Raw genomic sequence first — 14,328 nt, forward strand, 5'->3', positions numbered from 1 at the left:
TCTGCTTTCAGCCTATTTCAACACGTGTGTTGTTCGGTTAGTTAATATTTTAGAAAGTAAGTGTCAGTTTTGGCAATGATTTGTTTATTTTGGTGTACCAAAATCTTCCTTAAACTGGGTGCGGTTATGTTTTTGAACATCCTGATGGTTTAGTGCCTTAATCTGTAAATTAATCTGTCTTTGACATCGAATTCTTCTCTGCTTTATAAGAGCTAAGTGATATGGCATAGAGAAAAGATTCCTCATTCTAGTGTGTTTGGTAGCCAAGGATCATTATTATCCATTGTATAATAAAAAGAAAATAAAAATCCCCTTTGCCAGTGTTCCAGAATGCATTGCAAACTTTTACTAGCTATCCATTCCAACGTGCCTGCAATTAATTTCAAGCTGTTATTGCAAAGATTCTTGTGTTTTTGCCATTAATTGCACTGAAGTGAATAATTAATACTGCTGATTATTTGAGACTGCTTTTGCTTCTGTGCTATCTATATCATCTCATTTTCACAGTTCCAGATGTCTTTTGAGTTTTTTTCCCCCCCCAGCCTACAAGCACCAGTCTGGTGTCTGAATTAGTCTGACTTTCTTCCATTCCTGAGCACTGCAGAGACTTTACCTTAGTGACCTAGACACTTCTGTACTTCTTTGGGAGGCAGAGCTGTGTCAAGGTATTCCAGTTCCTCCGCTTCTAATACTTGATGAAATATTGGTCTGGTTATTTAAGCTTTAAAAATAACTTGTGTTGCTTGGCACAGAGCTGGAAGGCTAAGTATCACCACTCTCATTTCAGTGTTTCTGTGCTCAAATTCTGCATTTGGCCAGCCATGTAGATCTGTCTTGATCAGAAGACAGTGAAGAGCTTAGTTTTCACTTCCAAGTTCCTGTAAGTGTATCATCCCTGTGGTAGCATCACAAAGACTCTTGTGGTCAAATATATATAATTATATATAAAGTAGATCTGTTAAAAAAATCCTGATGCAAAGTACATTAGAAAAAGTCAGAAGCTAGCCTCCACTAAAGGGTTTATTTTGGCAAAAATGAAACCTCTTTGTTAAGGATGTTTTGGAATAGAAGCTCCTGCAGCTGCATGAATGGTAAAAGTAAGGGGATTTGGAGGTTTTCTGGTCTCCCTCTCTATTGCTTCCTATTTCCATTAGTAGATGTGATTACAGAGGCAGAGTAGATGTTAACTGTAGTATTGTATTTCTTATTCAGTCATCGTCTTGGCAATCAGAAACTAAGTAAGAAAGAACTGCTTTTCTTGTTCTTCGTTTTCCCCAGGGATCAAATTAAGGACATTTTAGGAGTGGATGGAGCAAAAGCAGGCTAGTGGTGTTCATGGAGTGCTCTGAACTGTTTCTACCACCAGCCCCATGTTGCATCATCTCCTCTCTCCATCTCATTCCTGCATGCAAGCTGGAAGACTAAAAAGCTTTTCTGTCTCTGCTCAACACCTCTCCTTCCCCTCGGCGTGGGGATGTGCTGCTTTCTGGCAGCCTGGCTTATCACATCTTACCTCAAAACAGATGGTTAGAGCAGGAATGGAGGAGCGAGCTGGAGTTCTGGTTTGCACCATGTGATATTTACTATAGCCACGTTAATATGGAGTGACTGATGCATGATACAGCTGTAATAGCTGGAGGTAGGGGAACCAGAGGTTTGGAGCATTTCTTTACTTCCTTATTCGTTTGTGTCCCACTTAGAGTGCAGGCTTGAGTTAGATCTACTACCAAGGCTGATGTATGTTTGTAAATGTTTTTCAGCACATTGCTGCTTCTCTGAATGCTGCTGCTGCTCCGTGGTCATGAGTTTTTACCTAAATCAAAAGAAGGAAAGAGCTGGAAAGGACTCCAGAAATCTGCCCTTGTCTCCTAGGCTCCAGACTAGGAGACCTGATACCTTTTCATTCTGGTACTAATACCTTTACATTCTGATAATGTCTTACAGGTGTGTTTTCCTCATTGTCAGAAACGAAGTGCTGTGCTAACACAGATTCTGTGTCCCCTGTGCTGTCTCTTAAATTAGCATATCTTCAATTTTGAGATAGAATTTCAGTTTTTAATATCACTACTGTTTTCCTGAAAAAATGCTTCTTTATTTAAGCTGTACCTTAGGGACTTCATTTAAAACAGTCTGTATGCAGAAAGCCTTAGCTCATGGCTAAAGTGCTCTCGTGGGAGCACTTGGAGATATTGCTGCGTTTGGCAGTGAGCGTGCAGACAGATTGACTCATTGATTAAATCTACTTTCTGTGCACGCACGCAAACAAAACAAAATAAGAAGGTAGTGTGTATATTATGCAGACTTCTTTCAAGGAGAATTTTCTGTCAGCTACTTTCAGACAAATCTAGTCCCCTGGGAAAACAATACCCTTTTCTGATGCAATTTTCCCTTATCAAACCCTCCTTTTTGTGAAATTGTGATTGACTTTGTTCCAACAGGTAGAAGAATGGCTTTTGTCTTCTAGCATCATTTGTCTTGTATCAAACAGCAGTGTAACAGAAAGGAAAAAAATATTTTTATTCTCTCTATGTGATGCAGGTATCACAGAAGAGAATTTTAGAAATGTTGTACACAATAAAAGAGAGCCTGTGTTGTGTGTAATAGATGGAACGCCTTATCTCTGTCTTAAATCACAATTCAAGTGTAGAAAACTTGAAATATACTTGGTGACTAAAATGGTGCATAAAACATTAAGGAAGGTTTTAATGCATACTTAATATTCTTACTTACTCTTCCTTCATCAATAGTGTAGTGAAGTAAGCATCTGTCTCTTGACCTCGTTTCTGTTTATAATACCGAGCTTGTATGAGAGATTTTTGCATTAGTGTGTCTGGTTTGTTTGTTACTTTTAATGTTATCCTGAACCCCCTGAATTCTTTCACCTAAGCATCAGTGGATTTCGGAGGGCATCAGTTTATTATGTCGGACTGTCGCTGACCTAGGTTTATCCACAGAGCAGGTACATGGCTCAGTGAAGTTCTTTTAATGGAAAGCACATGTTCAATGTCTAGATATCCTTAACGGCTGTTTAATCTGGATATTAGTTTTATTTTATTTCCCAAGGAGGCAAAGGTTGGACACTGAGGCTACTGAGTTTTTTTGTCCCCCATCTGTCTAGAGTTTTCTCCCCTGCAGTCTGACTGAGCTGGAAGCACTTTGGTAACTGCCCTAACAGACTAAAAAAAGAAGTCCAGAATACTTTCTTCCTGCTGTCTAGGAGGACAGGTACTGCAGATTGAGGAATAACCTGGCTTTCAGAAGCAGAGTTTTGCAGCATGGGAACATCACTGACACTTGTTAGAAAGCTTTTCGTGGTGGAAATGTTCTGCACTGTACTTAGGGTGGACTCGAATAGCATCCCTCATACATTTGCAGCTTCTGGGGGAACTTTTCCAACTGCTAGTTATGACTTTGGAAGTGATTCAGCTTCTCTGATAAGGCCAGATGTTCTGTCTTGAAAATAAGCTTCCTTATATCTGCAAATGATCTCCTCTTCTGCGGAGAGCTGGCTCATTGAGGCTGCTTCCAACGAGAAATGTTTATAGGAAGCGTAACCCTTGGCCGACAAGACAGCATGCTGAAGTTCACCTACAAGCACATCTTGGCTCTGGAGACAGCGCGTCTAGCCAACAGGAATAATCTCAGCTGCACCGGGCCAGCATGTCAGCTTCCTACCCGCAGAACTTGGAATCTCACCTGGGACGAGCTCAGAAATGGGAATCTTATGTTAAACCTTTTTTGGTAATTGTATTTCCTGGTAGCTGCTGCTTTGAATATTACCTTTTAGTGAAAAAGCTTTCCAAGAGTATTTTGTAGCAGTACTTAGCTTAACCAGGAGGCTTATTATTGCTTGATAGAGCAGTTAAGGAGAAGTTTTCCAGGAATTTGGATCGCTAGAGGTCTGTTCTATCAATCTATTTCCCAGAGTAGGAAAACTGAGATTCTCGACACGGTGTTTTAATGGTTTCAGTATGTTGCTGTAAACTCATTAATTCTGTCTTTATCAGCGTATCTGGTTTCTCTTTTCCTGGCTAATAACTTCTAAAGATGTGGGTTTTATGAATGTATCTGTCCTTCATTTTTCATGCGATCGTGATATTGAGCTTTGTTTTACTATCTGATGTAAAGTCAGAAACGTATGTCTGCTTCCCAGTAGAAAACCGAGATGTTTAAGTATTTGTGAACTCTGAGTAACTTGAGCCAACGTATCTTTTCTGCCTTAAGTGTAGGTTCACAAAGGTAATGAATATGTTTCCATTGAGGCTTCCTTTGACCAAAACAGGTCATCAGAAAAAGTTCTACTAGGATTTTGATGACAGTATTATTTATCCTGTCTGGTAAAGATGAGAAATTTAATTTTACCAAATTTTTGATAAGTTTTTCATTGCATTTAAATTCATAAATTAGGTCAAATAGAATGAATTCCTTTATAAAGTTATATTATGTTACTTTTAAATTAGGAAGAGTTGATATACCGATGGAAACAATATAATTTTTGTCTTCATTGTTGAATGAAAATATTGCAGTGATGGAGTAACCTTTGTCATTACCATGTTTCATGGAAGAGAAAACACTTGAAATTTGTCTAATAGTGGAACTGGTATCTTTTTTTTCTGCTTTTGGTTGTGAATAAACTGTTAACACCATGCTTTAAAAGACTCAGAATACATGAAGGTAGAAACAGATTTTTGCTTTGGAGGGGCCTGGATTTCCTAGTTTTAGGAAGCTTAATCTGTAAACAGGTTTACAAAATTGTTCATGTGCAGTTACTGTATGAAATGAAACTCGGGATCAGCAATGTTTTGTGTAGATAGTGTATCTAAACCCATCTCACCGTTTCCCTCAACACTTTGTTGTGCCTTGTTGCTCTTCATTAAGCACCAGGAGTTGTAATTTCACTTTCAAGTAGAAATTTGCATATTTAATTTGGGGAAGATATTATTTGAGGTGAAAGCAAGCAATAGACTTCAAAGTACAAGTCCTGCTTCTCTTTTTGGTTATAAAAACAGATTTCCACAGTTCAGCTTATCCAAAGAACCTTATCTATATTATTTCTTTGGCTGCTTGTAATTTACTAGTCAGCTGTTAGATGAGAGAACAGTAAGGATCATTCATTTGTCCAAAAGCAGCTTAGCTTAACTAGTACTGCGTGTCTTGCAGCATTTTGGTTTTAAATTCGCAAGGTTTTGAGGATATAAAAGGACCTTTTCCTTCAATCCACACAATTCCTCTGTCGTATTTAACGAAATCACGCATTTCTACACCTTGCTTGTAAAGCGGAAATTTCTAAGTATTGTGGAAGCAACAGATGTGTTTCTCCTTGTTGAGACCAAAGTCTAGATAGTGAAGCTGGAAATTGGTTACTCCAAAAATGACCAAAACCGTAACTGTGGCAGGAGGGCTCTGAAGTGCACACGGGTTAAGTTGTGCTGAACTTTCTCATGCGAGATGCTTACTGTTAATTTGCATTTTGTCACTTATAGGTTCAGCTTGTATGGTAGTAAGAAATGAGCTTGCAGTTGTTCCTCTGTTTAAATATATGGCAATTTCTCTGTCACTGTGCAGAAAAATCAAGGGTAACAGTTGTTATTGTTAACTGCAGGAGTCTGAACCTCGTGCAATGTAGGCAATGTAGTGGTAAATGTGTACACAGGGTACCATCAAAACTTGCTTCCAAGGAAGTGTTGAAAATAAAAGGGGGTGGGAGGAATGGAGAATAAAAGTACGCTGCACGCAAGTGCTCTCATATTCTCGAGTGGTTAGGAATGGGACAGAAAGGAACATTTTTATGCTTAATCAGCAAAATGCAAAGGGAAGTAATTTGCTGTTTGTGCAGACCAACCCTGGATAACTTGGCTTCCTTAAAACAGGGAGCTCTCTGAGGCTCTTCCTTTCTGCATAAAACATTATATGCTGTCCTTTGCTTATAGTCAAATCACTAACTTCCCATCTTGTTTGAGCTGTCTCCTGTGCTCTCTTGGAACTGCTTATTGTAGTGTAGGCACATGATTTTGTTTTGTGCTGAGACTTTTAAATAATCACCCTTGAGGTATGCATTGTCTGAGAGGCTGTTTTTTTCCCTTCTTTCTTGGCATAGCCAGTACTTTTTATTATCTTAGTTTCGTTTTTAAAAACAAAGCAAAATAAAAATAGAGGGGGGGAAAAAAGCCCAAACCACTTTTCTTTTCTTGTTTCTTGTAGGTTTATGGGTGTCTGTGTGCATCAAGGACAGCTGCACGCACTTACTGAGGTAAGACTATTTAATGATATACGTACTCAATATGAAACTGTTCTCAGGCCAGATTCTGCAGCTGCTCTTCACCTAGAGTCTGTGTCCTTCACAGGGACTCGTTAGTTAATCACGTGCTGCTTGCTATGTGGTGGGAAGGTTGCAGCATCAGGCCTCAGAACTGTACTTTGCTTATAGCCCTGGAATGTCTTTTATCATTAGAAGCTCTCATTAAGACGAAAAAAAAATCAGTGGGAACAAAATTCCACTGATACTATTCTAAATAAGAGATGTGGCTTACCACTGAGGCGCCCCTAAGTAGTACTTGTGCGAGACATTGCTTTGCATTTAACTCTCATGTATACTCTGCTTGCATGTGCATTTCACAGGTGAATCAGGGATGTTTCAGCTGGGTGATACTAATCCGTTCAGTCCTTGCCATCTTTTTATTGGCAATAACATGAACATCTGAGCTTAATCTGGGTTCCATACAGAGGAACTATTCCATTGCCCATGTACCCTGCCAAGGTCCATTTATCAAATGAGAAACTGAGATTTCAGTTCATGTGAGTCTTCCCACCAAATTTCACTCAATTGTGCATTTAAATCCTCCCCCTTGGGAAAAAAAACAGAAGGGAGTGTTTTCTTGCTAGGAATAGTGTTTACCTTTTTTTGTGTCAAAATCCATAAAAAGTGTATTCTGCTGTTTTAGTTTGAGTAGAGATTGAAGAGATGTTCATGTTTTGTAAATCTCATGTTTATTACTTAGTCTTATTTTGTAGGAGCTGCTCAATAAAAGTTTGACCCTTTCTTCTACTTAAACGTTGTGGTAACATCTATATTATTAATTAGCAATTAAAATGGGTTCCCAGTACGCTTGCCAAAGAATTACTGTAGGATTGGAAGAGTCATCAGGATGGTACTGTGTGGCCATCGCTTCCTGCAGCTGTCATGTGCAACTCTGAGGCAAAGGCAAGCATATGTGGGCGGTGAATTTCTTCACCTCTGTGGTGACAATTCAGCAATGATAGTCCTAGCTACTGGTGGCTGCATTTCTAGTGTAAGCGAGGTAAAGACGCTCTCAGAGATTTTAAGGTACAGCGTGTATATGAGGAATCCTTTGATACCAAATAAACTACCCCTCTCCTATTTTCCTTTTCTTCCCTTCCCTACCCCGTGCTCAGAAAAGAAAAATTCTTCAAGATTTGGCATTGTGTGGCTGATTGAGTCCTGCAAGCAGGTTTTGCTAACATTATTGCTAATTTCTTGTGGACCTCTGATCAGTTAAAACAGGGAGATTTCAGGTCTTTCCTGTCCCATAACATATCCTAGAAGAGGTGGGGCTCTATAATGCTTCATTTTTACTAAATATCTGCAGATCCTCTTCAGCGTGTTGTTTTTTCTTCATGTCACTTGCTTGCTGTTTAAACATCCCTCCCCACCCAGAAAACCAAGAAAATGAAGCTTCAGCACAACATGCTTCCTCATGGAGAACTATCTTGTAGCTGCCTGCTTTCTTCAGCTATTTTTGAGTTCTTGGCAAGCAAACAAATGCAAGAAAGGCTTCAAAGAATAACTTTTTATAGTTATATAACTTTTTTTTTTATAGTTATAATTCAGAATAAGAGAAGAGATTCCTGAAACATTATTTTGAGACCAAAGAGGAAAAGTTTCAGGCTGAAGAAGGCCCCTGCAAAATTTTGAGAAACAGAATGGCTTTAGGAGCAGGTTATAAAAATACACGTAGTGATTACTGCTTTGCTTGTGTGGACCAAGGTGGACATTTAATGCTTTCTATAGGAAAAATTGCAACCAAAGGCCATCGTAACTTCATGTTGTAGGGAATCCACATGTTTTGTCCAATACAATCGTTGTTCTTTGGTTTTACAGAGCTTTTAAAACTCCAGAGCTGAATATGTCCCAGGTGGTGAGATCAGTCATTTCTGCTGACTGTCGAGGCCTTTTTCATCTTGGTGTTTGTGTGTAGAGAGTAATAATTGTGTGCTGATGACTTCTGGAGGTTAGAGGAAGGAGGTGAAATGGCCAGCTGAAGGAATAACAAGTAAGACACGCTTGGTGAGTCACCAGTTCAAATATAGCCCAGGAGGATAAACGAGTTACCCACTGTCTTGTGGATTTTCTCAGCTTGTGGTCCAAAAAGGTGGTCTCCTAGCTTCCAGTGCTCAACATAATTGATAGTAGCCTGACACTACTAGCACTCAGAGAGCTTCTGCCAAGGTTTCACTTCTTTGGAGGTGAAACTCTTGATTCATCACCCTGTTCTTAGTAGTCATCTGAGTCACTGCAAGGAGAATCCTTTCTCTTGCTAGCCTATGCTGGACCTGTCCTGAAAGGAGCTTAATTACCACTTGTAGACGTGGAATGTGCATAGTAAGAAAAGTTGTGTTTTGCTTGTGTGGTTGATGGTATTTCTAAGTAGAAGGGATACAGCATCACTTAGAGCTTATATCTGGGGGGGAGATGGGAAATCATGTTTCAAGTTTCAGTGGTGTAAGAAATTGAACTCTTGTGGCAAATACTTGGTGAATGGATTTAGATGGCTTGTGCTTAACAATCCCCATACTACTAGAAGGCAGGGCAACAGTCATAAATGGTGTTAGAGGGGCCTCGAAGAATTTTAGTCAATTAAAGGAATACATTAGTAGCATGTAGTACTTCACTATTGGAAGGCAGCCTGAAGTGTCACTGATTTCTCCTCTTGTGTATTTAAACACATGGAAAGCTAAACACAGTGAGCACGCCAAGCAGGTTTTTCGCTTGAGGAAGATGTCAGTGGTATGTAGGCTTTGGGTTTTTCCCTGTTGCCAGCATTTTATATTGTTTTAATTGTCCTCTGTCTTAAGTGGCTTTTGGTTTTAAAACCATTACTCAAGATGCAGTTTCTGTCTGTTTTGTTTTGATTTTTTTCACTAAAAGAATGGAATTGTTTATAGGTTGCACTAGAACCTTGGCCTTGTTTTAAATTTACAATTCTAACAGTTTTGAAAAGTCAGTATTGTTTTTGAAGCTTTACTCAGGCCAGAAACTATGGCATATTTTTCTCAAGTAGTTTAATATCTATTCTCAGAGTCACAGAATGATTTAGGCTGGCATGGGCCTCTCTCCTTGCACGTAAACATTTTAAGGAAGGTGAGGTAGAGGCTTCAATAGGTGTACAGCTCAGATGAGTTGCTGAGTGTTAGGCTGTCTCGCTAGCTTTGAGCTGGTGGGCATGGATTTGCTGTGCTCACTGTGCATAAAACTGGGGACTGGATGTTGCTTAGTATTCAACTAATCTGTGGCAGGTGGTTTGGTTCTGAAGCTGTGTGAATCTGCAGTGCTTACTGCATGCATGTACTCACATACATCTCCAGCCTAGTTCCAGTCTCTCTGTCAAACCTCTCTGTTTTTTGACCACCTTCCTAATCTGGCAACTCCATTAGCTTCCATTCCGGGCACACAGCATCCTCAGATCTTGGGAGACTTGCACAGAAGCACAGGCTCTGGCGTCAGTTAGCGTGAGATGCTGCTGAACTTTCAGAGATCAGGTATGAGCCACTGCTGGAGTGGCAAAGAAATGTGCACACAGATTTCTTTGTTTTACATGCTGTATAGGCCTATGCTATTACATGGAAGGCAGTAATGTAGCATACAGTCTAGCATCTAGCCACTCAATAACTCTTTCCTAATCTTAAATTATTCATTGAACTCTGTTAAGTAAATTTATCTGAATTGCCAAGAGGTCAGGCTAAAATCTTGGTATAACTTGATGGATGTGTGTGTACAGGAAGAGTTGTACAGCTTGATAATTCCTTCTTGGAGGAAATGAAAGCCTTGACACCTGCGTGTAAAAAAAGATGAGGAAGGGAGTTATGTGTTGATTGGGTTATCTTGCAATTGCAGTGCTTTGCAAACAATAGCTGATTGTGGCTACAGAAGTTTTATGGCTATTATTCATATCGGTTGATAGCTTAAAAAGAAAGTGTACAGATTCTCTGCTGCCGCAATTTGAAGTTATAGCTTTATGTGCCCCGGGCAAGATCTGACACGCACTGGAGCTTTCTCAGGCTGAGGACAGGGCTGTGGCAGTGCGATAGCAGCACGTGCTCAGCGGTGGAGGGCTGGACGATGTTCTTTCAGCCAGTAGCTGGATGTGCTGCTTGCCCAGCTTGCCTCTCTGGCAGCCTTTGTCTTTCTCCTTGTTGGTGTACTACCCAGTCAGTCCTTCTGATCCCACCCCAACTGCCTGGTGTGATTTTAGGTGTTTCATGGATCCGAGATAATACTTGAGCAGCCTTGGTTTTAAGAAGCTGTACACGTGGCATTTGGATAACTCTGAAATAGCTATAAAGGGCAAGGCCAGCTCCTTCAGTGGCATCTTTCTGTGCACCCAGCTCCTTCAGTGGCTTCTGCAGCCACGTTTGGTGAGTCCTTATCAACTGCTTCACACATCTCATCGCACAGATGCTGAGTGCAGACATGCATGAAGGTGCCCTGAAGCCTGAAATGCTTCCTGCGTGCTCAGAGTGGTGATGTCTACACTAATGCATGCTGGAGATGCGGGTGCTAAAAAGCACTGTAAGAAAAATATCTTGACTGCTGCTTCAGCCCTTTTAAAAAGTGAATCCAAAGGAATTCTTTGAACTAGTGCACGTTTTCAGCTCAATTAATTTTTTATAGCCATGTTGGAAACCCTGGGAAAAAAATTTACTACGGAAATCCTTCCAGACATGTTAATTTTCATCTTGGGCAAGATAATTGCTATTGGACGATTTTGACATGTCTGTAATGGCTTATTGAATCTGGCACTGCTGTTTTTACCATCAACCACAATTAATTGTTTAGAGACAAGAATGCTGTTATGTAGCAGTTGGAAAAACACTTTTTTCTTCCTAGCACGGTGTCCTTTTGCACTCTGAAACTTGTATTAATGAAAGCCTGTGGCTTTGGAAGAGATTTGTTTCAAAAGTTCCTCTGTGGTAGCTTTCCTTCCCTGCTTTTCCTCCTGATAGCAGTAGTTTAGGCAAAATGTAAATGCAGTGAGTGGTTTCAGGCTGTTGGAGACCTTCTCTTTGTAGTATTTTTGGCTTTTGGCGATGATTGGGAAGATATTAATAGCTTAAAATTCTCAGAATTGTTAAAATTGTGCTGTTATCCTTCTACAAGGGAGGAAGATAAATTCTTTAAGAGGAAAGGTCCTTCTGGCATACAGCTTTCAGAAGCAGAGCCTATCATTAGTGAGGTTTTATTGAAGCTTCTCCCTATTCCTTTCCTCTTTTTTCCTCCCTCAGTTCTTAGGCACCTTTCTGTGGAAAGCCCTTGGCCCTAGAATGGGAAAAAACAGGTAGACATCACTTAGGTTTCCTCTTCTAAACCTTTACAGCAACTCTCATGGGCATACAACTCCTTCCAGATAGCAACTGGACACTCAGAGTTTTAAAAAGCCCAGGAACACCATTCCTTCCCTGCTTCCTCCTCACACCACCTCCTCTAACACATGCTAAATCCCTGGTGTTATTACACGAGTGTGACTTGTATTATTTGGATAGCTTCAGTTTTTCTCCTGTAGCACTACAAATATTTAACTGTTTTGGTGTTCACAGTAGGCTAGCCCATCAACCTAAGAGAACTTGGTGTCTTCAGAGCTCTATTTCCTCTTAACAGTCATTCTGCAAATATTCTGTACTGCACAGGAGTTGCTGCCTGTTTAGGTATCGCCTCTTTTCCAGCTCTTATTATTGATAAGAAGGCTCTGGTGGTTGTCCCTCAAACAAGGGAATAGCTGCAGTGATCAGTTGGTTAGCCCGGGCTTTGAGATAACTGAAGAGAAGGTGAAAGGTGTGTTAAAGGTGGCAATAAGAAAAAAAAATAAATAAAAGAAAATAAAATACTCCTAATGCTGTTGGAAAACAATAATAACATCATACAGCAAGGCAGAGTAAATAGAGCTCTAAATATATTTTTGCATGTAGTCTGTAAAGTTATTTTTAGTAGCTGCCCAAACTATTTGAGAGAGGAATCTGCTGCTGGCATGCGTTCTTTGCAAATAATGGAAGAATTCTGTTACTTCATATGTGGTACTCGGTCTCAGCACTGAAGAGACTGCACAGACAATCCATACTGATAAAAAGCTCCAGATCACCTTGTATTCCTTAATATCTTGTGTTTTTTATTAGCTACCCATGCTTATTGAAATGTACCTTAATGTCAAGGCACCTGCTACTTCTGACGGTCGTATTGAAAAAAGAAAACTCAAGAAGGTGAACGAGAAAAGCAGGGGGCAGGGAAGCTATAGAGATGTTCTGGTCCTCTGTCTCTCCTCGGATTTGATCTCTAGCTCTGGTCTAGTTTGATCTCGTGCATACATAAAACATCTTGAGTGTATTGGAGGTTTCAGGCACTGTGTCATGTTACTTCGTGGTTGCATGGAACCGGCAGCTGCGGTGACTTTCTGGAGGAATGAAGTGAGCAACCGTGAGGCTTTCTCTTGAAGAGCTTTGAGAGTATACCTGTTATTTCCAAGAGCCTTTGTTTTTGGAGGAATGAATCTTGATACAGAGTAGTGTATAAAGGTGGGATTTACTTCAAAATTTCTTTTTTCTGTAAAAAGGATTAACATGCTGTGATGACAAAGGGTATCTTCCAGCTGACGTTCAGCAGCCAGCAGCTGGCATTAAAAGTCTCCTAGGTCTCGGATGCTGCAGAAGGTCTGGTTGTTTAAACTTTGTAAGAACTCTAAGTATGTGTGAAATTCTGCAGATTAAATTGATCCTTGTGATCTCTCAACTAATGAATAGTGTGACCTGTGGATTAATACTGTAATAAATCTCTGCTTACATGCCTTTTTCTTTTTGTCCTTAGTTCAGATTCTTTTTGTAGCATTCATTGTAGCTTCAGCTTCATTTTACAGCCTTTCCTGTATGAATGGGAAGATGAGTTGTTACAGTGGGGCTGTAATGAGGCCAGTGCTCAAAAATGCAGTGTGCAGACGCAATCTGGGCCTTTGCATTTATAAAACCCAAGCACCAGACATGTAAACTTAGCCTTAACAGAAAGAATTTCAGAGGCATCAGGTCCTCTGTTAAACTACGGTTACTTTATACCCCTCCTGGATTTAGTATCAGAACTAAACGTATTCAGTTCCAGGAAGGTATGCTCTAATGACAGGAATGGTTATATGCTGTAAAACTAGAGAACCTTTGGATACTCCTTCCTTGATTCTTTTGCTTCTTTTGGTGTAGGACTTGAAGTGCAGGCAGCACACATCTGTGTTATTTCCTCTGTTAATTTAGTTGTTTGGGTTCATTAGCTTTTCCCCTACAGGAGTCATTAAGAGTCGGGCCTTGTGTATGCCAGCTTCGAGGTCAAGAGAAAACCATTCATCTGGGCCTCGGGGATTTGACCTGTAGAGAAAAGTAATGGTAACCTTGTCTGATACAGAAGTAGTTGTATTCTCCCCTAATGACTGGGGACTCTATGAGAAGTTCACTGTAGAACCTGAGGAGAAGAGTAAGGGTCATGGCAGCACAAGCAGAGGTTAAAGCAGATCAGGAAATAACTCTAGTGTTAGGAAGACAAGGCTAGTCTGTAATATATAAGGTGAGAAATCATTCCTTTTTGTTGCAACTTTTTTTTTTTTTTTTCCAGCACAGAAATAGAATGCCTGCATCACACAACGTCTGTTAGGACTGTTCTGTCTGCATGGTGCTTTAGGTTTCTGTTCTTGAGAAACAGCACTCGTTATCTCACTGAAGAAAAAATGCTGCAAACTCATAGGTGCCTTGAAATGTCTTGTTCATTTACTATCATCTATTTTTAAAAATACAGAACTGGAGTATTTTACTTTTCACTTCGGGGAGAGAGTTCAAGTGAACCTAAAAGTTGCAAAATCTCTGTTACTATGTGCCTGCATACTGGTTATGGCCTGTATAACCAGTATGTATGGCCTGTGAATATGGGCTCAATCTTCCTCAGTTAAAAAAGCCCCCAGAAACACAATGTGTACAGAAAGACGAGTCCACTGACTGTGCTTCCTACTTCTTTGTGTGTGGACACCAGTAATAAGTTAGGAAGAACTGAAGGCATCACTTTTGTCATTC

General features: G+C 40.1%; 1 protein-coding gene across 2 annotated transcripts in view; it reads left to right on the plus strand.

The window, feature by feature from the left end:
- TESK2 (testis associated actin remodelling kinase 2) overlaps positions 1-14,328 on the plus strand; it is a 76,117-nt gene that overhangs the window by 27,243 nt on the left and 34,546 nt on the right. For both annotated transcript variants that reach the window (XR_014618673.1, XM_084291235.1), the window contains exon 4: positions 6,202-6,250. Coding sequence is in view for 1 of the 2 variants with exons in the window: in XM_084291235.1 (XP_084147361.1) it covers positions 6,202-6,250 (49 nt within the window). In the remaining variant the exon portion in view is untranslated. The remainder of the gene's footprint in view (positions 1-6,201; positions 6,251-14,328) is intronic.

The sequence above is a fragment of the Netta rufina genome (genome assembly GCF_964035555.1).
Source record: "Netta rufina genome assembly, chromosome: 8".
Taxonomy (NCBI): Eukaryota; Metazoa; Chordata; class Aves; order Anseriformes; family Anatidae; genus Netta; species Netta rufina.